The sequence below is a fragment of the Chionomys nivalis genome, chromosome 21 (assembly GCF_950005125.1).
Source record: "Chionomys nivalis chromosome 21, mChiNiv1.1, whole genome shotgun sequence".
In the NCBI taxonomy this organism is placed as follows: domain Eukaryota; kingdom Metazoa; phylum Chordata; class Mammalia; order Rodentia; family Cricetidae; genus Chionomys; species Chionomys nivalis.
In genome coordinates, this window is record NC_080106.1 from 19,604,547 (window position 1) to 19,628,140 (window position 23,594).

The following is a 23,594-nucleotide window of genomic DNA, read 5'->3' on the forward strand; positions in this document are numbered from 1 at the left end:
TCTTCCACATCACATGACTGCTCCACTTCTCTTTCTCTCCCACTTCTCCACCGGACATTTGTTCAAATAGTAGAACCCGGGGTCAGGCCTCAGGCCACGGTCTTCTACCCACCCGTGCTACAAGCAGGCCTGTCTTCTAGCTATTTTGAAATATATAATATGTTCTAGCTTCCCTGCTGTACAATGGATTACTAGAATTATCGTGTGTGTGTATGTGTGTGTGTGTGCATGCATGTGTGCACGCGTGTGTGTATGTGTGTGATGGTGCTGGAGATGTAACCTGGGGTCTTGTGCATCCCATGTTTACACTCTCTCACTGAGCTCTCCACCCCAACCCTATCTGACTGTATTCTTCACCCTCCCTCCCTCTGCCCGGCCCTGCCCTGCCTCTGGTAATCACTCCTCTACCCTCTACTGCCATGGGACCAGCTTTAGCATCTGCACAGAAATGAGAACACGTAGCATTTGCCTTTCTGGACCTGGAGGTTAACTTTCTTAATTGTCTTTTCCCTGATAAAATGTCAACCCAAATTGCTATGTAAGCTGTTCATTAAAGGTAAGCACCCAGCAATATTACTGTTTCCTAAAGATAAGAGCCAGCTTCCACCTTAGTTAAATTCTAGTTCCCTCGGTACAGAATAGTCCTGGGGAGTATTTGAGAAGCTCGTGCCTTACATTGGTAATAAGTTGTGGGTGATTTGGGCTAATAAAGTACTGTCTGACTAATAAAGAATTAATTTTGCAGGTCGAGAGATCCGCTTGCCCCTCCGAATCAGAGGAGAAGGAATGGGGCCCAAGATTCACTTTAACTTTGAATTACTGGACATTGGCAAAGTTTTCATTGGATCTGCCCACTGTTACGAGGTAGGCACTGCCATTGTTCACTGAGGCTTCTGACAGAACCTGGCCTTTTTCTCTTTGCTTCTTTTGATGTGGTTTTTATTTGATAGAGTCTTTGTAAGTCACTTTCCTTGTCCACTTTCTGTCTCTATTCCAACCTCTCTCCTACCCATGCTAAGCGGAGTGTCTTCTCCCATTCTTTTTACTTTATCAAATGCTCAAACTCTTCAGCACTGTAATTTCATTGGCTTTATCCTTCTCGATTTGTGGGCTGCAGAGGGAAAAACCATAAATACACCTCCCCATCTGTCTAGTGCTTGTTCTTGGACAGCCTAAATCCTGCAGATCAGGGCTGTGTGCATTTTCTCGGTCCTAATGAGAATAGCTGTTTTCACACTTGGGGATCGCCCCGCAGTTTGCTCTTCCCCAGTCTGTGTTTTAAAAATCCAACCTTCTCCCTTTCTGAAGGAGAGTCCTGTTCTCTGTCTTCCCAATTAAGCAGAAACCGGAATTTTCCAGGATGAACTTACGGTTCTTCAGAGCTGGCGTCGCTCCAGCGCCACCTCATAGGCCAGCTTCTATAGGGTATACTTACACATAGATACTAGTGGCTGCCATGGAAACCTGCTTTTAGGCTCTCCTAAATTGTGAATGTTTGTATCTTAGGAAGGTAATGCAAGCAGCTATTTAATAAGTGACATGTAGCTGTCAGGTTCTGGGATTTAGTGTACCCGCTGCACACACACACGCGCGCGCGCGCGTGTGTGTGTGTGTGTGTGTGTGTGTGTGTAATCTGCAATCCTTACAGAATTGTGAAAGGTGGAGTCTTTTATCCTTATGTCACCACAAACACCAAGTGCATGTGGTCAATTCCTCTGTGTTCCTCCCTCTGGTGTGTTGATGCCGTGCTGGTGCTTTGAGTCCCTTCGTTCACTTAGGGAGCAAGGACACTTGCGCCCTCCATTTCTGCCTGAGTAAGTTAGGGAGTAGATAAGTTTGTATAGTTAGGCTAATGCTGGATAAATATGGAGGAAGGCTCAGCAGGTACTCCTATAGTAGGGTCTGGAGCCTGGAATCCCTCCCTCTTCACAGTGTTCACCTCCAGCACATTCCTGCAAGATTGCAGTCCCCCGCCACCACCCCTGCCCCCGGCTCCATCACATGCTGGCTGAAGCCTAAAGAGCTCTGAGGAACATAGATGAGGTTTTCATAGGAGGCAGCGTTAGAGGTGGCATGTCACACTGTCGAGCATGTTCTATTGTTTGTCTGTGTCTGCAAGGGAGAACAGAGACTACAGCCATGATGGCCGTAGAGAAGACGGACGCAACTCTAACTGCCACATTGGCCAAGTTACTCAGCTTGTGGATGTCATGAGCGCAGGGTCGCTGATGCCCTCTATGGTATCTGTGAATAGGAGGAGCTTTACTGGCATTTCAGTCCTGCAGGTTCTCTGCAACCCATCTTTCCACAGCAAGTGAATCCAGCCTATAAGGAGAAGTGCCTTCACGGCATGGGGACAGTGTCCTTCATTCCCACGCTCACTGGGGTAACTGATCTAACTGAAGCAGAGCAAAGGAACACAGATGTCAATGTCAGGATTGATGATACACAAGGGAACACAATCTGAATTATATTAAGACGAAAAGGTACACAGCTAAAACCTCTGCTCTTGATAGAAGAATCCCTGAGGCAGAGAAAAAGTATGATAGTTCTTATTCTTTGCTGTTGCTGTATAATTTACCCCATATGCATTCTCCTTACACCTTATGAATTGTACTTTATGGATGCCACGTCACGAAAAGACAGTTTTAATGCAAAATAGATATGGTTTCCCCGAGTATAATAACAATTTTTTTTAACAATTTAGTAGGCATGCCTAGATATTAACTGCAGAGCAAAGCCCCAGCCTGCCAAGGTGTCCAATGAGGTGAGGCATCAGATGGGGCAGCGTTGAGAAGTGGCAGAGAGGGACATGGTGGGGTGCGTCTCTGGGGGAGATTCTGCACTCTCAGCATCTCCAGCGCTGACGCTTCATCGAGTCTCTCAATTTATTACATTACCTCCTTGAGAAATTTGAATAACTAGCTGCTGAGCTTCGTCATTGCTGAGCTTAGCAGATGCATAAAGAAAAAACTATTTCCAAGAGTACGGCACAGTATTCTCCAGTGTAACCCAGAGGCAAGACAAACGGGAGGCTGAGTTCTATTATAAGGGATCCCTTTGTCCACAGAGTTGGACCTCAGGGGTAGGAGCCTCGGGACCATGTCCCAAACTATTAGCCAGATTCAGTATTCATTAATAGATGTTTCTTTGTCAAGAACAAGAGAATGATATCATGTTCTCCAAGGTAGAGGAACTGGGGCTGGGAAGATGCCTCCCAAGTTAAGTGCTTCCTGTGTAAGCATGAGGACCTGAGTTAATGTCCCTAGAAACCACATAAAAACCTGGGCGTGGTGGAACTTCCCTGCACTGGCCAGCTGGTCTTACTAAACCAGTGAGCTCCAGGTTCGGTGAGAGACTCCATTTTAATAAATAAGGTGCAAAATAATTGAAGAGGGCGCTGGATGTGACCTCTGGCCTCCACACGCACAGGTACACAGACATGCATCCATCTGCACACACAGGTACATACCCACAGGAAAGCACTCATGCAGTACATGCATGCATGCACACACACACGCGCATGCACAAACACACACACAGAGTGAGGGGGAAGAACTGTCACTGCTCAGAAAATCTGGGAAAGATAGTCATGTTAACCAAATAACAATAAAAGCCACACACGGGGATTTGTGCTTGTGTCCAGAGAGAAGCACAATGGGCCGTGAATACCTTAAGAGTAGCCTTCAGGGTCACAGACATAAACAAGATATATTGTAAATGTGTGGGAAATTTTCAAAAATTGCTTACTTTTGAAAAAGGAATAGCCTACAAGTTACAAGCATTTGTCAGTTACCCTTTAAACACAGGTAACTTCTATGCCCGCAGTGCTGAGCAAGGGGCCATGTCACTTTTATCTGTAAACTCTGTTGCTAGGTGCTGCTCTCACAGCTACACGAACTAAGAAATTTATCCTTTCAGCAATATGAGGAGTTAAGAGGACAGATGGGGAAATTGGGGCACGGAGAACTTAGGGAGTTTGTCTAAATTGCTCAACTAGAAAGTCAGAGACAAATCTGGGATTTGAACCCAGGCTCTCTGGCTCCTGAGTCCTCAGCCGAAGCCATTTTCTGTGTGGTCTCTTTAAAAGAAGGATGCACAATTCAGACTCCAGGGACTTTAGAACAAGGAAGGCTGGAAATAGACATAAAAAGACAAGCCAAGCAGAAAGCAATCTTATTTATGGTTTGTTTTGGCGCAGTGGTTATCTCTCCCTGGCAGCAGTGGCTGTGTTCCTCTGCAGAGGACATGGTTTCTGGCCTACCTGTGCTCCGCTCTAAAGCTCGGTCTCCTGGACCTCTATCCACAGCTGATCTCCTTGGCCACCTAAGGCACTGTCCTGCCAAAGCAGTTGGTGCCATGCAGTGGGGGCTTCCCTAGTCAGGGCACTGGGTTCCCATCGCTACACACACCCCGTCCTCCTGCCTTCTCATCCTCACCACTCACTCTGAGCTCAAAAGGTGACCTGAGCCGGCCGCCACACCTCACCTACCTCTTCCTCCCTGGACGGTGTCCTCTGGATCCTATAACCACACCCCATCACAATCACTCTCTTCCTCAAGGTCAGGGTGACCTCTCATTATACGTAAAACCCTGAATTCCTTTCCCAGAGCTCACTCTAATGACCTCTGTCTTCATTTGACTTTTCTGGGACTTCTCCCTTAGCTTCCAGCATGTTCCATCAGACCTCAGCATGTCTGTGTCTCACATTTTTCTACTAAATTTCTAAATGTGTTCCTTGGACACTTTTAAGTTTTCACTTAACCTTAGCCTCCTCACGCATGTAAGAACTAGCTACAACCCCCTCCTTGCTCGCTTTATAGAGCATATTTAAGAGGTATTTTAAAAATCTTCCTACATAGAATTATGGTCAGTCTCCATATAGTGTGCAGAGGACAGATATCTAACTTGGTTTGATTAACTTTCAATGTCTTGGGTATGGATTAGGGGATGTTCCTATCCATCAAGGAAGGAAGCCAGTTACCTTTCTAGGTGTAAAGACAGAATTGTCAAGGAACAGAGGCAGTTTCTTTGGAGGCCAAGAACAGAATAGTGTGACTGTAGTGGAGGTTCATGCACACAGAGATGGTGAGATGCGGGGTGGGAGCATCAGAATGAAACCAGCTGTGGAGGACTCTGCATGCCAGGCATGAGCTGCTCGCATGCACACTCAAAACCTACCGTGCCATCAGATAAGGGCACTAGCCTGGTGCCAGGACATTAGCACACAGAAATAAAGCATCTGTAGTGATGACTGCTTGCCTAAGACTCCCCAAACAGCCCCTCATCCAATGCTGTGTGAGATGAACACATTCCAGGAGGATGAAATCACAGTGCCACGGAGAACATCCTTGTCACCTAGAGTCCCATTACAGGCACAGGCTGAGCAGTTGCTGCTGCTCCATTCTGATTTGGTTTCTTCTCTTACAGCCTGCACTTAACCTTAGTTATCTGCCTTCTAGAGAATTTTCATTCATAGATATAATTACAATCAGCCTTTTAGTGGTATGAGTATAATTCAAATGATTAACAATTTTAAAGATTTTTAAATTTTTAAGTTATTTGTATGTGTAGGTGGGGAGTATTACCTGTAGTGTAGGTACTTGTGAAATCCATAGGCATCAGAGCTGGAGTTACAGGTAGTCAAGAGCCACTCGATATGATTCTAGGACCTGAACTTGGGTCCTCTGTAAGGGCAGTATGCACCTTTAACCTCTGAGCCATCACTCTGGCTCCAACTAACTGAATTTTAAAGAGAACACTGAAAGCATAAAATGACCTGTGACTTAGGAGTCTAATCTTCAGGCATTCAGGATACCAGACAATTCATTTCTCCTGAGAGTTTCCTTTCATTATAATTCCTGCAGTTTTCCCCGATGCTGAATAAGACATCATGCATTTACCTGAAAACTGAGTGCAGTTCCCTTGCCCTGATCACCTTTGGCTTTGATTGGCACAGGCGATCCTATCCAACAAAGGCAGCATCGATGCCCTCTTCAATGTGATCCCTCCAACTTCAGCCTTGGGGGCCTGCTTTGTTTTCAATCCTAAAGAAGGCATCATTGAACCGAGTGGGGTCCAAGCTGTCCAGATCTCCTTCAGTTCTACCATCCTGGGGCACTTCGAGGAAGAGTTCCTGATCGATGTTAATGGGTCCCCAGAGCCCGTGAAGCTGACCATTAGGTATGGGACATTTGTAACTAACATAGAAACCAACCAGAGTTTTCCCTTTTGCTTTCTAGAGTGTGAAAAAGTAGGTCGTATCCTGGCTGTCTGTAACTGTCTGTTGATATGAACCCGTTAGCATAGTAGGATTGTCTAAAATGCTCACCAGTGCTGCTTTCCTTAGTGGATGTCATTATAATATGGATGCAGATGCTACCTGGATATCCGGTTTTTCTATTAGTTGTAACTTAAGTAATAAAAGTTTTAATGCAGACTTCTAGTTACGGTCATCCATGTAATAACCAGGCCAGACCCTTCTGAGCTTCTGCAATCAGCTAGGTTTGTTCAGGGTGGTAGTGTACAGACTATACCCTGAGGTGTAAGCTGTTTGGAGAAAACAGGTTATTGCAGTAACACCCGAATCAGCCTGTGTTCTTGAAAACATCTTCTCCTCTCTGAACCTCTGTCATTTATTTCTATTGTACAGGAACTCTGTGAACTGTCTTATTTACAATGCCCTCGAGCAGTGTGAAAGTGACCACTTATTAGTCTCCTAGCCAAGGCTAGATACTTACAGTTTTTCGGATAAAAATGTTTTGAAGGGGTTTCCAACTGTTTGTGGTCACTGATGGTCATGAATAGCAAGCAGAATTTGTCCTTGGGCTTTGAAAAAAAATCTCTTTTTGTAACAAACCAGGTAGGTATACAATATTGACCCCTGGTGCTTAAAAAGACTGTTTCTACCAAATAGAAAGATCATACCTTCAGAACACACCACTCTGGCTTTTTTTTTTTTTTTTTTTTTTTTTTTTTTTTTTTTTTTAAGAAATCCATGGACGTCTCTCTTAGGGTTAGTGATAACAGCAGGTCCCATCCTTCTACAAACCAATGTGTCTCTTGGAATAGCATTGGAAAGAGAGACAAACTGTGCTATCTCCCCAAAAATGTATAGATCTCAGCTGGGCTGTGGTAGCACACACCTTTAATCCCAGCACTCAGCAGGCAGAGACAGGTGAATCTCTGAGAGTTCAAGGCCAGTCTGGCCTATAGAGTTAGTTCTAGGACAGGCTCCAAAGCTACTGAGAAACCCTGTCTCAACAAAACAAACAAAAAAGTATATAGATCTCATTCAGAATCTTGACATCAGTCCAAAGGCTCTTATTCTCAAATTCAACCCAAGAATCCTTTTATGGGCTGAATTGTGTCCCCAGACTTTCAGTGTTGAGTCTTAGCACCTCAGAATGTGACTGTTCTTGAAGAGGAGACCCATGAGTAGGTAATAAAGTTAGGATGAGGTCATATAGGTGGGCTCTAATCCAGCAGATTTGGGTTAGCAGTGAGGATTAGGACCCAGACACAAACAGACAAAGGCACAAGTAAAGATGCCTTCTCCAGGAGAAGACGGAAGCTTGGGAAGCAGCAGCTGCTGCCCAGCCTCACCCTTCCAAGGACGAGAATGAGTTCCTGCCGCTTGCTGTTCAGTGTGTATGTAGCATTTGACACTGTGGTTGTTACAGACAGTCTCGAATAATTAAGGCGTGCAAATGACCGTGCCCCGTGGGGTGTATGCATGGCACTCAGCCCATCACATCAGTTAGGATTTTCTTAAAGCCTCAAGACTTCTCTAAAATACTCTCAAGACGCTTAGAATTTCTCCCTCAATATATCTGTGTTTGTTATAATATTAAAAGTCAGTTCAGGCAGGGTGTTTGTCATACATCTGTCATCCCAGACTTGGGAGGTAGAGTCAGGAAGATAGGAGTTCAAGTTTTATGGCAAGTTTGAGGTCAGCTTGGGCTACAGGAAACCCTATCTTTAAAAAACTATTAAAAATTAGAGTTGTGTGGGTGGTGGCAGCACACGCCTTTAATCTCAGCACTTGGGAGGCAGAGGTAGGTGGATCTCAGTGAGTTCGAGGCCAACCTGGCCTACAGAGTGAGTTCCAGGACAACCAGGGCTGTTACATAGTAAAACCCTGTCTTGAAAGAAAACGGAGTTGTTTCCCAAATATTTGAAAGTGCATTCTCCTCCAGAAGGTGCAACATATGTGCACTGACCCATGATTTACGTCCTCCAGGCTTCTGTCCCATAGGAGAAAGACGAAAGGACACTTTCCCGCAGCGTGAGCATCAGCCCGTTTCTTATGTCCATAGCAACTCACACCTCATGGCAACTGTTCATCTGGGCCCTCAAGGCTTCTTTATCATCTCTAGCAGATCAATTCTTTAAGCTTTTGAATCAAACTTTCCTACTTGATTCAATTTCTTGACATCAAAATGTCAAGAGTCATACCCCCTACAGTATCCAGCGTGTCAACATGCCTCCATACAAAGACATGCTGAAAATAAAACCTACACATTTCCTCCTTTGTATCCTTATAACTATAGACATAATGATCCTTACCAATAAACCACCATAGAAAAAGATTAAAAGCTCTCTCTCCTCCAGCCCGGCAAGATGCCCAAGGGAAAGAAAGCCAAGGGGAAGAAGGTGGCCCCGGCCCCCGCCGTCGTGAAGAAGCAGGAGGCGAAGAAGGTGGTGAATCCTTTGTTTGAGAAGAGGCCTAAGAACTTTGGCATTGGGCAGGACATCCAGCCCAAGAGAGATCTCACACGCTTCGTCAAATGGCCCCGCTACATCAGGCTGCAGCGGCAGAGGGCCATCCTCTATAAGCGCCTCAAAGTTCCTCCTGCCATTAACCAGTTCACCCAGGCCCTGGACCGGCAAACAGCTACCCAGTTGCTTAAACTTGCCCACAAGTACAGGCCAGAGACCAAGCAGGAAAAGAAGCAGAGGCTGCTGGCCCGTGCTGAGAAGAAAGCTGCCGGCAAAGGGGATGTCCCAACTAAGAGACCACCTGTCCTTCGAGCGGGCGTCAATACAGTCACCACTTTGGTAGAGAACAAGAAGGCTCAGCTGGTGGTGATTGCCCACGACGTAGACCCCATTGAGCTGGTGGTCTTCCTGCCTGCCCTGTGTCGCAAGATGGGGGTCCCCTACTGCATCATCAAGGGAAAGGCCAGGCTGGGACGGCTGGTCCACAGGAAGACGTGCACCACTGTTGCCTTCACACAGGTTAACTCGGAAGACAAGGGTGCTCTGGCCAAGCTGGTGGAAGCTATTAGGACCAATTACAACGACAGATATGATGAGATCCGCCGCCACTGGGGAGGCAACGTCCTGGGTCCTAAATCTGTGGCTCGAATTGCCAAGCTGGAAAAGGCAAAGGCCAAAGAACTCGCCACTAAACTGGGTTAAATGTACTGCTGAGTTTTCTGTACATAAATATAATTATAAAACTTCAAAAAAAAAAAAAAAAAAAAAAGAAAAAGATTAAAAACCAGGACCAAATGGATTTTACCTCAGAAATTCAAGGCTGGTTCACATATGGAATTCAGTCAACATGGTGCAACATATACAATATCAACAAAATCAAAGAATCAAAGAATAATACAGATGGTTATCTAAGTAAATATAAAAAGGCGTTTGCCAAAATCCACAGTCATTCATGACTTAAAAAGGAAAAGAAATCAAAACTTAATAATATAAAGAAATTTCCTCAGCATAAATCAGAGACCCAAATTCAAGAGCCAACACAATGAAACTGTTTAAAGTAAGCACACATAAATATGCATGACTCTGGATTAGACACTGGTTTCTCTAACAAGATACCTAAGCACAAAACAAGCAAAGACAAATAAATAAATTAGACTTCATCAAAATGTAAAAAGATTTGTGCTTCAAAGTACACTATCAAACCAAATGGGAGATCATATTTGCAATCCACATATCTAATAAGGGGCTTCTAACACACACACACATACACACACACATATATAATAAAGGACTTCTAACATATATAAATAAATAGTTACAATGCAATAAAAAGACAAATAGCAAAATTTAGAACTATGTAAAGATTTTTAAGATACTTAGGTCCAAAAGATACAAAAGATATAGGTATGAAGGTATGAGCAACAGCATGATTGGGGAAATGTTTATCAAGAAAACCCACCTCACCATCGTGTGGTTGGCCATAAGGAACACAATGGAAAAGTGACCACTAGTGAGAATTTGGAGGAATCAGCACATGTACATATCGATGATGGTATGATGGTTACTGCTGATTGTCCACTTGGCAGGATCTAGAATCACCCAGAAGACAAACCTCTGGGCTGGTTTGTGCTGGAGTCTCTAGATTGCATTAATTTTGGTGGGAAGATCCACTTCATCTGTGTGTAGCACAGATCCGTAGGCTGGGGTCTCGGCCCAAATAAGAAGAAAGATTCCTGACGGCAGGTGCAATGTGACCAGTGAGTGGCCTCACGCTCATGCTGCCTTCCCTGTCATGGTGGACTGTGCCCTCAAACTGTGATCCACAGTAAACCCCTCCTTTCTTACAGATACTGTGTTGCAGCAATAGGAGAGCTCATGCACACTGAAGGAAATGAGAGCTAGTGCAGCCAGTTTGATTAATAGTCTTGTCCTTACCTCAAGTAGATGAACATTGACTCAGCAATTCCACTCCAGAGTAGATACTCAGGAGAACTGAAGGCATATGCCCATGCATAAACTTGCATGTGAATGTTTATAACATCATTATTCATATTAGGCAAAGAAAAGCAAAATATGACACATCTATTCATGAAATGTTATTGACCACAAAAGATGAAAAAGAAAGAAGAGTGGGTAGTGCTATGATGTAGTACAATGGATGGAACCTTAAACCAGCTCAACAAAAGAAAGAGGCCAGTAATAAGCGCATGCATGCACATGCACACACACACATATTATATAATTCCAGTTGTTTGAAATGTTGAAAATAAGCAAAGCCATGCAAATCGGTAGGTTAAGGATAGCAGGTGAAAGATGAGGGTGACAGCTAAGAGCCTGGGTCTCTTTCAGAGGCACGGGAAGCGTTCTGTAATTGTGCTTGTCACACTTCCTGTTACTAGCCCAATGTTATTAACCTGTACACTTTAAATGACTGTGTTGTGAATGTACGTAAGTTATTTCTCAATGACACAGTCTTTAAAACAAATTTCTAAGAGCCTGTAATATTGAGTGAGGGCTCTGCTGTTTCCTGAGTATATTCTTTCACATTATGTGTTGTGAGTGCTTGCAGGTGTGTGCCGAGAGCTTGAAGAGCCGGAAGAGGGTGTCAGCTCCAGAGTTACGGTAGCCGTGAGCTGCCCAATGTGGGTGTTGGGAACTGAACCCAGGCTCTCTGTAAGAGCAGCGGGTGCTCTTTACCACTGAACTGTCTCTCAGCCACACGAGTGGTTGTTTAATCCCTATCTCTTCTCAGAATCACAAAGTAGAAATTCATGTCATGAGCAGTAAAACAGTTAAGGTGACCGAGATTTTCTACTGGATTTTTAATAGGATTTAAACAAGCAGAACTTGGACTAAAACCCCATTTGCTCTCTCTGGGTTAAATTTCTACCTTTGTGTATTATTTTGGTGATCTGGCTGCCTCTTCCATGGTCACAAATAGAAACGACGTTATACACTAGTTACCCTAGCATTTCCTAAAGCCTACAGTTCGAGGCCTGAAGACTTTTCTGGGTATTGGTGTGTAATATGAATGTGTGTATGTATTCATGTGTGTGAACATTTATGTGCACCTGCCTGTGGAGGCCCAGTGCGACATCAGGTGTCTTCCTCAATCACTCTGTTTTATTTATGAGTGGGGTCTCTCGCTGAGCCTGAAGCTCACCAATTCTGGTTAGTCTAGCTAGACATCATACCCCAGGGACTCCCTGTCTCTGGCTCACAAGTGCTGGTATTACAAGTGACTACTATGCTTGCCCAACTTTTATATAGTCATTAGGATCCATACTCCTATGAAAACCCTGGCACACAAGTGCTGTGCCTGCCAGGATACACCACACACTCTGAAAAATGATTGTAATGGCCACTAGAATGGCCTGTCGTGCCATGGCCACTTAGACTCTGTCACTGATTTCATGCCAATGTTTGTTTATTCATGTGTGTTTTTTCCCGGGTTCTGAGCATTACCTTGGCCCGCTGAAGTCATCCCTACTTCCCTGTTTGTGTTTTGACTTTCAGAGGCTGTGTCATTGGACCTACGTTCCATTTTAATGTCCCTGCTCTGCACTTTGGTGATGTTTCCTATGGTGAGTAACTTTTTTATTTTGTGTGTGTGTGTGTGTTTGTGTGTGTGTGTACACATCCATGCATGTACATGCATGCACACTTATGTGTGTGTACATATGGAATCTGGAGGATAAACCTTGAATGAACACCTATCTCCTTTGAGACAATCTCTTTCATTGGCCTCGGGCTCACCAATTAGACTAGGCTCTCTGGCCATTGAGCCCCGGGGACCCTTCTGCCTCCCCAGCACTGGATTACAAGCACATGCCACCACACTTGTCTTTTTATGTAAGTTTCAGGGATCAAACTCAGGTCCTTGTGCTAGCAAGTGACCTTGACACAAGCTAAGGTCATCTGAGAAAAGGGAACTTCTATTGAGAAAATGCCTCCATCAAATTGGCCTGTAGGTAAGCCTAAAAGGCATTTTCTTGGTTAATTTGATATTAGAGGGCCTGGTGATGCCATCCTTGGGCAGGTGGTCCTGGGCTGTATAAAAGAGCAGGCGGAGTGGGCCATGAAAAGCAAGCCAGTAAGAAGCATCCTTCCATAGTCTCCGCTTCAGTGCCTACCTCCAGGTTCCCACTGAGTACCTGCCCTGACTTCCTTCAATGATGGACTGTTACCTGTTTGGCTGGATGGAAGCCAAATAAACCCTTTCCTCCCCATGCTGCTTTTGGTCATGGCGTTTATCATAGCAATCAAATGCAAACTAACGCACTACCTAAGCCATTCAGCCAAGTCCTAGCTTTCTATTTTAAACTTAAAAATTGGATAGAATATTTTTTGATCCTTACCAAGGAGACGGAAGGTTTACAAAGTTCCTCGCTTAACATTTTAATAGCTAGTCAAGAGAATCTCTTCCTCTGCAGCACTGTTTCTAAGTTATATGTAAAGTAGAAACTAGGTCCTGTGCATTAAGAGTTGTCCACAGCAACCTTATGCACCTTTTCACTACCTGAACAGATTCGGAGGAGGTGGTGATGGTGGTGCTGGTGATTTTGCTTTGCCTCCTTGCAGTGCTGGTATCAAACCCAGGGCTTTGTACATGCGGCAAGTGCTCTGTCAGTGAACAAAACTCCCAGACCTGCCCTGTATCTGAATGCAAATTCTGATTGCCTGTCCGCCTGCACAGCAGCCACCTTAGAGAGATGCTTTTGAGTTTAAGTGGGCTTGATGTGGTTTGATTCCAGGGTCCAGTTGCTCCAGGTTGAAGGATGTCCCATCTGTTTGTGTTGTTGTCTCTCTCAGTGTCTGCCCTGTGGCATTTCTTCCTGTATATGTTTGCCCACTGATAGAAGTGGCAGCAGCAGCAGCAGTGTTCCCCTTGCTCATTTCTTGTGGCTTTTCCCTGCTGAGTGTATAGCATGTGGGGGTGTGCTTGAACCTAGCAGTCCTTCACAGAGGTACAGCTACTGTCTCCAACATGCAAAACTGGAGCCTGGAGACTTTTAAATTGTTTGCCAAAGACACACAGCATTGATAGACTTACTATTTATTTTGAGACCTGCTTTCAACTGGGATGGTGCCCCAATGAGGCAAAATTTGGTCCTTAACAATAAAAAAAGAAAATTATATTTATGATCTTCCAATGTCCAATCCTATGTAACCAAATCCTACTCCTAACTCCTCTTGAGAAAGAGAATTTAAATCGTACTTAGTGGGTTAATTTGCTCTGATTTGAAATTAATTTGCCCTTCTATTTAGAAGGTGATAATAGGAAAAGCCCAGAATAAGAACTGCTCATTTAAATCTGCATCCCTGCTTCTTCCTAGTCCTAGTTCCTGTTTACCTTGCTTCGTGTTGAATGGACCCTGTCTACTGTGGGAAAATTGTTCTTTAGGAAAAGCCTATTCATAATGTGTTTGTCAGTTGCTTTACATTTGGATGTTAGGAGAATTTGACTTATTCAGAAAACATTGTGTGAAGCCCCCGGCATGCTTTACACTGCATAAAGTTATATAATCTAGTATATAGACTTCTAGGCTGCATAGCTCCTGTCCAGAACTCTGCCTGTGACAAACTACAAAGTGCCACCTCATCTGCAAAATGACCCATATGCTCCCCTCTGCTTTGGGAAGATTCGTGGTCTACTGGGAACACTAGGACCCTCTTGTGTAAAATATCCCATGAGCTCCCAAAAGTCTCTCCACTGTCATCCAATTTTTGGTCATGCATGTGGCATCTTCTTTTGGGGGCCCATTGTCTATTGGTGAATTCATGTCCCCACACATCATCTTTTTGAAGAATCTGTGCTGCTGATTCCATGTGCTCTTGTGATCTACAGCTTCCAGTTTCTTCAAGAAGTCTTGAGGGTGAAGATCCTGCACAGTGGTGGAGCTCTTGCTTAGCATGTTCAAGACCCTGGATCCCAGTTTTAGCAATAAACAGACAGACAAACAGACACCTTTTTCGGATTTATTTATTTTTAGTTTATGTGCATGAGTGTTTTGCCTGCATATATGTAACTACACCTTGTGTATGCAGTGCCCACTGGAGGCCAGAAGAGGGCATAAGGACCCCTGGAACTAAAGTTCCAGACAGTGAGCCACCATTTAGATGCTAGGAATCAAACCAGGGTCCTCTGCAAAAGTAGTGAGTGGTCTTAAGTGCTGAGCCGACTTAGCCCCAAGAGAGAGCTTCTTAAGGGTCTTTTTGGGTTTGATAAGATGTAGATGTTGAAGGAGAATTAAATTTTTTAGAATGGTTTCCTTCAAGTCAATATTGAGCACAGGAGGATGTTTAAGCACCACTGTGACTCCCTGAACAATCTGTCCAGCCGCGTCATTAATTTTCCTAAGCTACAGACACTAATGGGAGAGAATACAGATGTTGAGAACTGCAAACTACTTTAATTCAGGAAGAACTGTAGATAGAACAGAGCGCAGATGGAATAGGGGAGCCAAAAACCTAGGCATAGAATTCTTGCTAATGTCCACTGGGTCTTTAACAAGCCACCATCCCCTCCTTAGGCCTTGTAAAGGATTGGGGGCAGGGAGGACAACACAGACACTAGTACAAGACTGTCCTAAGTAAGTTGTAATGAGATTTATTCGATGAAAAATTTCTAGCCAAGGGAATTGGCCTGGGCAGTTATTTGAAGGACCATGTGACTAGGGAGTCCACTTTTCATAATACCTTATATTAGCAGACCGTTTACTCATTCACAGCCAGATGAGTGTAGTTTTCAGAGTCTTTACTGGGGAAGCTCTGGAGTCCAGTATAGCAATCCCGTGCTTTTGAAGGTGACTTTCCATCAGCCTCTCTGGGATTTCTAAAAGAAGGTGGGTTTAGGCAGGAAAGCAGATGTCGTCTGTAGAAAACCAACCCTGTAAACTATCCTGCGGTTATTACTGCTCTAAAAGTGATAGCAAATGACAGACACCCAGGAAATCCAGCAAGGAGTCAATTTATTGTTGTCCCAGCAAAGGAGACCTACATCTCTTCCAAAAGGAGTGTGAGTCTCACCAAGGGGAAAGCAATGGGGCCAGATGTGACCTGAAGCAGAACTCTGGGGAGGTGAACTAGTGTTAGTGGCCGGCTGGCTCTAACTCAGACGATCACATCTTTCCTGGGAGAGGCTGTTAGGACGCACTGTGTCATCAGCCCTGAGAACCTGATTCTCATAAAGGACAAGTACAAGTCTTGTCACCTCCTGGAAAGTTCTAAATCAAACAGCAAACAGAACTGTGTAGGCTTCTTCTTTCACATAGTGGCAGACATGAGTGAGAAAATTCTAGATTTTAAAAATCTGTTTTTTATGCAGAGTATAAAGGTAAAGTACACTCTACAAAACAATTTAAAATAGCTAGCAGCAGAAACTGCCTGGGTGACAATCAAGGGCCTTGGCTTGTGTCACTGTTTAACCTGCATGACTTAATGCATGACAAATACTCTTTAGTTAATTCACGAATGAATGAAGTATATTTATTGATTGTAAGATTATTGTTTTAAGGAGATAAGAGGGGTGGATATGAGCAAAGAGAGTGAATGACATACATTTGCGAAGATGAGGATGTCACAACGAAACCCATTATTTTATACATACATATAAAAGATATTTAAAGAGGGTCTAGGGACTTGGCTGAGCTGACGAAGTGCTGTAAGAGCTGGAACCTGAAGTTATCTCCCAGAACCCCCATGAACTATCCGGATTTAGTGGGGCATATTTCTAGTCCCAGCATTGAGGAAGCAGAGACAGGAGGGTCCCTGAGCTTTGCTGAATCACCAGTCTAAGCAAACCAGGAAACTCCAGGTTTGGTGATAAATTCTGTATCAAGAAATAAAGTGGATGGTGAATGAGGAACATTGACTTCTGACCGCCACACATACCCACACACATGCATACACAATAAACAAACAAACAAACAAGGACAAGTTGGAACATAGTGAGGAATGGTAATAACTACATACACGATGCCAGCCATTGCTAGGGGAGATTTATTGGCCAAGGGAGGCTGTTGAAAGAAGGGAGTCTTTCTTATCTCATGCTTTGTTTTCCAGGATTTCCCCATACTTTGATGTGTTCTCTCAATAACACATCTTTGGTACCCATGACCTTCAGATTGCGTGTCCGTGGGGATGGCGATGGCCTGCAAAGCATCCCAAGTTACTCTCAGGAGTCAGACAGCAAGAGACGGTCTTGGGTTAATACCGAACTATCCACCACGAAACCCAAAGAATTCACCATCACTCCCAGCAGCGGCACCATACGTGCCCAGGGGTTTGCTGCCATCAAGGTAAGGTGCACAGACTTCAGCACACACAGCCAAATACCCACCTCTCAGATAGCCACCTAGGGTTTTCTGGGTGTGCCAGGGGAATTGGTGTTGGTTGTTTTTACTCTTTGCTCTTTTGGCTCCTTGTTCTTTGTGGGCCTGCCACCCAGCTTCCAAATAAACACACATGGAGGCTTATTCTTTCCTATAAATACCAGCCTTAACTTGGCTTATTTCTAGCCGGCTTTTCTTAAATCATTCCATTTACCTTTTGCCTTTCTCTATTTCTGTATACCTTTCTTTACTTCTTACTCCGTGACTTGCTGTGTAGCTGGATGGCTGGTCTCTGATGTCCTTCTCTCTTTCTGTTCTCATTCCTCAATCTTCTCCTCACAGATTTCTCCTTCTATTTATTTTCTCTGCCTGTCCTTTCTCCTGCCTCACTATTGGCCATTCAGCTCTTTATTAGACCAATCAGGTGCAGTCAGCTCTTTATTAGACCAATCAGGTGCTTTAGACAGGCAAAATAACGTAGCTTCACGGAGTTAAAATGATGCAACAGCATAAAGAAATCTAACTCATCTTAAAATGATATTCCACAACAGGGAATCACGTGCAAAACTGGGCCTGTAGAAAACAAGTCTCTGAGACCAAGGAACCAAACACAAAAGAGCTGGGCAAAGAAATTCACACTGCTCCTGTTACTGGAACTGCTTGAGTTTAGAGCTTGAGCTCAGTCAGTGCTAGCAAGCCAGTCCTCAATAAGCCAAGGAGAGAGACAATTCCCACCATGGGAAGAACAAAGAAATTTCTTGGAACCCACTCCCCAGTCGTCTTGGGGTCCTGACATGAGTATAGCACAGTCTCAGCTCCGGTCTCTCCTCTGAGGTGGTCTGACCAATTTTTGGAACTGTGTAAGGTCCCTTTTCAGGAGACAAGCCCCCCATTGGCCAGCACCAGGAAATAGCTTTCTCCAGTTTGGGATTCCAGGAGTTGATGGGAAGGGGGTTCCAGTTCCTTGGAAACCACTGTTTCAATAGTCTGACAAGTGTCTCTTTAGAATAACCGTGTTCCCCAGACCAGCTACACTCCAGTTGCTTTACATAGCTGTAGGTGCAGCCCCTTCACAGGAACTGCAGCTTCTAGTTCTTTCTGGTGAAGTCACGGCTCCAGCAGACAGCCCACCCCACTGACACTCACGGAAGAGAAAAACTCAGCTCAGACTCTGGCTTCAGACTCAGATCCTCCACCACCAAAAACATCGTATTTATGCCAAGCTGACAGCCAGACCATTCAGGTTTGCTATAAAAATCTGGGCCCCGGAAAATGTGTGTACGATGTTTCTCCCATTAGAGCTTTGTGTGTGATCCCACAGGAAAAGGGATGCAAAAGCATCCACCCTATCCTCCCTCACCTTGGGCTTGATTTCCCGAGATGAGGTCAGTGACGGCCTCCTGGTGCCATCAACAGGATTGGTTCACAGTTAACTGAGAAGGGTTTTAGCTGCCTCCCTTCACCTTTGCTGCTCCAACACCGAGATCTAGCAGAAAGGAAGGCTGCTAAACCGAAGTGATGATTTCTGGGAAAGGAAGACTGCGTAACTAAGACGGCTAATTCTTTAGATATTATCATCGACTATTTAATCCAGTCACTGTTCCATCCCCAAATTTGTTTTAGAAGCTTCGCAATCTCTTGCCTGGGATCTATTCATCTTAACTCTTCATCTGGGACTTTTTAGCTCTTCCGTGTGCTTCTGCAGGGGTCTGAGTAGGTTTGCTATGTTATCACAGTCTCTAACTGGCTTTGCCTAGTAAGGAGCTCAGCGGCAGCGGTTTTATCTTTTACTTGATGCTCAGCCTCCATGTACTCTGACTTTCTTTTTGCCCCTAGAGAGGTAGCACGGGAGTGTTAAGACAGTATCTCTCCCCCAGCCTCCTGCCGGAACTCCTTGACTTTCTTCCTGTGGCACACAATTCCAGCACATAACTAGGGGTTCCAGTCATGCATGTGGACATCCTCAGCTTTTCTCCAAACCCGACAAATTCTGTTCAAGTCTATTCCTCCCTTCTATTTATTTTTCCTGTATATTTGGCAGACTCTCTCTCTGGCTTCATCTCTCCCTCTGATCCGCACCTCAGCGAGGTCTGTGTGGACTCAAATCTGCATGTGGCAAGTCCCTCTGCAACCAAAAAGGTTTTAATTAGTGCCTGATACATAATTTATAGACAGAAAACCCTTAGCCCATGCCAGAAGATGTTTTCCAGACTAACAAGTATCCCTTCCAGTAGAAATCATTTGGAAGCAATTAAAAGTTGTAATGAGGCTTTCAGAGGGCCTAAACAGAAAGTTTGACAGCAGTAAATACAAACATAAGCTAAAATGTTCTGGGTAGACTGTCCTCAGGTGGACCTGGCTTGGCCCTTCCTATTTTCTGTTTTCTGCTCAAATAATGAAAACAGAAAGAGGAGGCAGATTTCTAGTTTGAAAAACTGACTGCCCCTGCCAGTTTCTGGAGAATATACAATTATTTTCATTTCCCTTTCATGTAATAGAAAATTCACTATGCTGTTTACTCAATTATATTGCGGTTTTGTCATTTAGATAGCTGCCTGTAGCATAAAGAACAATTTAAACTTCAATAATGAAAGTCTATTTGTTACTTCTCACCACCTGTGGTCACTCCCCCTTGTGTGGGTGTGAAGTCCCCATGATAAAAATCACCTCAGAAATGAACCAACCCATTGTGCTAATAGCATTGGGTTTCTAACCCAGCGTTTGAAAACATCCACCATGCCTGACCCCCCACCCCCCAAAGTAACTTGTTCTCTGTAAAACACCAGCCGTCTAGCAAAGCACTTAGAAGTCGTGCTGACTGGATCTCCTGCCCCAGCTCCCGGCTCCCAGCTCCCCTGTGCAGAGAGCTGGCTGTTCCAAGCAGCAACTTGTCCCCTTTTTCTTCCCAGGTGACCTTGTGCTCCAACACTGTGCAGAAATACGAGCTGGCGCTGGTGGTAGATGTGGAGGGCATTGGAGAAGAAGTGCTGGCACTCTTGATTACAGCCAGGTAGCGTGCACCTGTTCCTCTCTGCCAGCGTCCCGTCCCCCCCACCCCCCAGCCCTGCGCCCAGTGTCCAGATGCTTCCCACAAGGCAATTGGCCTACTAGAAACATTGCCCACCTGATTCCTCTTGCCTCCCTGAGATGGAAAATGGAACCCAGGGTGCAAAGGGCAAAACTTCAAAACAAAATGTTTGCAAAGGACCAAACATTTTGTGTGTGCTGTGTTGCCCTCTGATGGGTCTTGTAGAGTATATAACTGAAAGAGTTTAGCAGATAGATGAGAATTGCTAAATTTTATTGATATGTCAGGGCCACGTAGTAGAAGGTGCACTTGTCAGTCTCTAATATGACTTGTCATCTTCACTCTGTGTGTATGCATATACATACATACATACATACATACATACATACATACATACATACTAACATACATACATACGTGTACACATAAGTGTAGGGATGCACTCACTCCAGATGTGTGCGTGTAGAGCCCAGAGATTGATCTTGGGTGTCCCCTCTATCTCTCCACCTTATTTTTGAGACAGGGATTATCACTACACTTGGAACTCACTGTTTTACTGAAACTAGCTGACCACGGGACATCTGGAACCCACTCTCCGCCCTACCACACGTAGCTTTTACATGCAGACGGGGGCTCCTGACTCAGCTCCTCGGGTCTGCACAGAAAGTCTTTACTCACAGCTCCGTCTCCCAGGCCCCCAGCTTCTCTCTCTTTTTTGATGAGCCCCTAAGGCTCGTTTAAGTGGGGCCGCATGCCTCCCACAGCAAACAGGCTGTGGACAGAGAGAAGGCTGTAGCAGAACAGGATGTCAGTGTCTGGGATTTAGGTCTTATGAATCTTAGGAAGATACATCTTAAAGGAGGTGCAGACGTGCCGATTGGTGCAGAGATAACAGCTGGCCTCCCTATGTGTGTCTGAAGCTTGAATAGAGACAAATGTCCACCTGGAAGAAGCTAGAACTCTTGCTGCCTCAGGGTCTACAAACGCCGCTATTATTCGACTTGTTCATTTGCTTCACTGAAGACAGGAAAGCTCTTTGGTCCAGTCTGTACTCCCCGAGGTTTGCCCTTGCCTAGGGTCTGATGCTGCATTTGACTCCCATGCTGGCTGTTTCTGATACCTTTCGGCCTCTTTTCCCTGCAGCTGTTCAGAATTGTAAAAAATAATAATGCCTAAAGGGACTGTGAGTTTCCTGCTAGGGTTCGCTGTGACCCACGTGAAATACCATAAATCCTCTCAGCCACACTGGCTCAGAAAGCAAAGGATTAGCTTTGAGAAAGCCATCGGGTCAACTGACAACTTGCATGCTAAATAAAAATGAAAACTCATCCATGCTCAGGAACAGGCATCGGGTTAAAGAGAGGTCCCTCATGTTACCATATCCCATGTCATCTGCGGGTACTGCTTGCTGACTCTCAACAGAAGAGCTTCTGTTCCCCACGGTATCCCCTCAGCGAGCCAACAGTGACTCCTGCCATGCCCCCGCCCCGGGTTCATCCCCTCTTGCTGTGCACTTACACACTCCTGGATTCCTCCACACCGCCCTGAGTAACAGCCCCACTGAATAATGCCATCGGGTCTCCTTCATTTCATCCCCAGGGGAGGGAGGCGTGAGACAGGAAGCCGCTGACTCAGAGTAACACAGGCTGGACTTTAAGGTCAGCATTCAGCTGGGCTCCATGGAACTTAATAACCAGTCCTCAGCATCTCTGTGCTTTGTGTCAGACAGTGACACAGGGCGGGTTAGACACTGAGAGCTACAGACATGAAATAAAACCCGAGCCACCGAGTAATTGAACGACAGCGACACAGGGCCGCATGCAAGAAGCTCTGACGTAGCTCCAGTCCTGGGCAAGGCTGCAGGACCATACTCATCCCAGAAGCTACTCAGCACAGGAATTAGAACTGATATTGTTATTTAGATGATTCGAGCTTTGTTAGTCCCTGGAGGTTTTCTGACCCATCCTAAGTGTCACAGCTAATTAAGACTTCATGTAGTGGCCATTGGTCCTTTTTGACACAGACACAGGAGGAACACACTGAAAAGCCAATGACAAAGGCTGCCACTGCCCAGCAACCATGGCTGTCGGAGGTTTGTTTTCTGATTACCAGTAAGTGGGGCTAACAGGGAGAGACTAGCACAGAAGAGTTGAAAAGATCCATTGGACCCCGCGGTGTCTGCTAATACAGTTAACAGAGAAAAGCTACGTGACAGTGACAGAGGCACTTAGCTTAGGATTCTGCCTTTCCGGGTGTAAACAAGCTCTCCATTTTCAGTTGTTTCACGGGTTCCTTCGAGCAGGTGTGTTGTGCCCACCCTCCAGTTGGTGACCACAGAGGTGAACTTTGGACGCTGCTTCCTAAACTACCCGTATGAGAAGACCATCCAGCTTGTCAATCATGATGTCCTTCCTGGATGCTATAAGGTCCTGCCCCAGGTGAGTTCCTTCATCCTTCTTCAGTGCTGAGCTCTATTCTGGTGGGCTCCCTCGGGGGGGGGGGGGCATTCTTCTGAGAAGCCGCAGGCCGGTGTACATGCATGACCTCCTCTGTGCCTGAATTCTAGCTCTCAAATGAGTTGGGAGTTGGGCTCGGAAGGCACAGCTGGACTGCTGTCTGTGTGAAGGAGCAGCTGCAGGTGTAAACCGCTGTTAATTTCCCAGGGAAATTGTCCTTGATAAAGAAGGGAAAGTGTCAATTAAGCCAACATGCAGAAGTGCACCTGCAAATAATTGTCTGCGAATTAACCAAGCTTGGGAAATGAGCTGGGAGATTTCGTTTGTGTTCATGGCCATGACTGAATAGCATCACCAAGACATGGCAATGAAGTGTTTATTAATGGACCTTTTGGAGCAGAAAGTTAGGGGTTACACAGGAAGAGAGACTGTGTCTTGATGCCTATGAACTCTAGCCTTCTACACACCACTACACCTGGCTACCTGAGGAACCAAACAGGTCACATATGCACAAAACTCAGAAAGACTTATATAGACTAGAGAAATGGAGGGTCACCAATGACCTGCAGTTTACCAAGAAAGCATTTGGGTTCAAAATTTAGCTCTGCGCATATGGACTGCAATATAAATCCATGGGGTGGGAGGGTAGTTGGGAGGTTTATAATCACTTTTGCTATGGCGAAACACCATGACGGAGAACAGCTTATGGAAAAAATGGTTCCAGAGGGTAAGAGTCCACCATGGCCCGGAGGTATGGCAGCAGGCAGTTTGAGCAAAAATTGGTTGAGTGCATTTCAACACACAGGGAGCAGAGAGAGGTTACCAACCCCCAGCGGTGCACCTCCTCAAGCAAGTCTCCTCACCCTAAAGCAGCACCACCAGCTGGGGACCAAGTGTTCAAATGCCTGATCCTAGAAGACACATTCCTCATTCAAACCACTATGAGCTTTATTTGGCTCCAAGTTAAGTGTTTCTGGGGGCCACAGGTCAACAAAGATTTGGGCTGCATCTGAGATATACAGCGAAAGGGAGATGGCAGCCACTGGTCAAATCATG

General features: G+C 45.1%; 2 protein-coding genes across 2 annotated transcripts in view; both read left to right on the forward strand.

Moving 5' to 3' along the window:
• Window positions 1-23,594, forward strand: part of Hydin (HYDIN axonemal central pair apparatus protein) — a 310,664-nt gene that overhangs the window by 101,473 nt on the left and 185,597 nt on the right. Inside the window, exons 11-16 of the mRNA XM_057753452.1 lie at window positions 746-864; window positions 5,960-6,183; window positions 12,238-12,305; window positions 16,786-17,021; window positions 19,964-20,064; window positions 22,385-22,520. Of these exons, the coding sequence (XP_057609435.1) occupies window positions 746-864; window positions 5,960-6,183; window positions 12,238-12,305; window positions 16,786-17,021; window positions 19,964-20,064; window positions 22,385-22,520 (884 nt within the window). The remainder of the gene's footprint in view (window positions 1-745; window positions 865-5,959; window positions 6,184-12,237; window positions 12,306-16,785; window positions 17,022-19,963; window positions 20,065-22,384; window positions 22,521-23,594) is intronic.
• Window positions 8,617-9,468, forward strand: LOC130863454 (60S ribosomal protein L7a). The gene has a single exon (XM_057753451.1). The coding sequence runs from the start codon at window positions 8,623-8,625 to the stop codon at window positions 9,421-9,423; it is 801 nt and encodes a 266-aa protein (XP_057609434.1). The 5' UTR covers window positions 8,617-8,622; the 3' UTR covers window positions 9,424-9,468.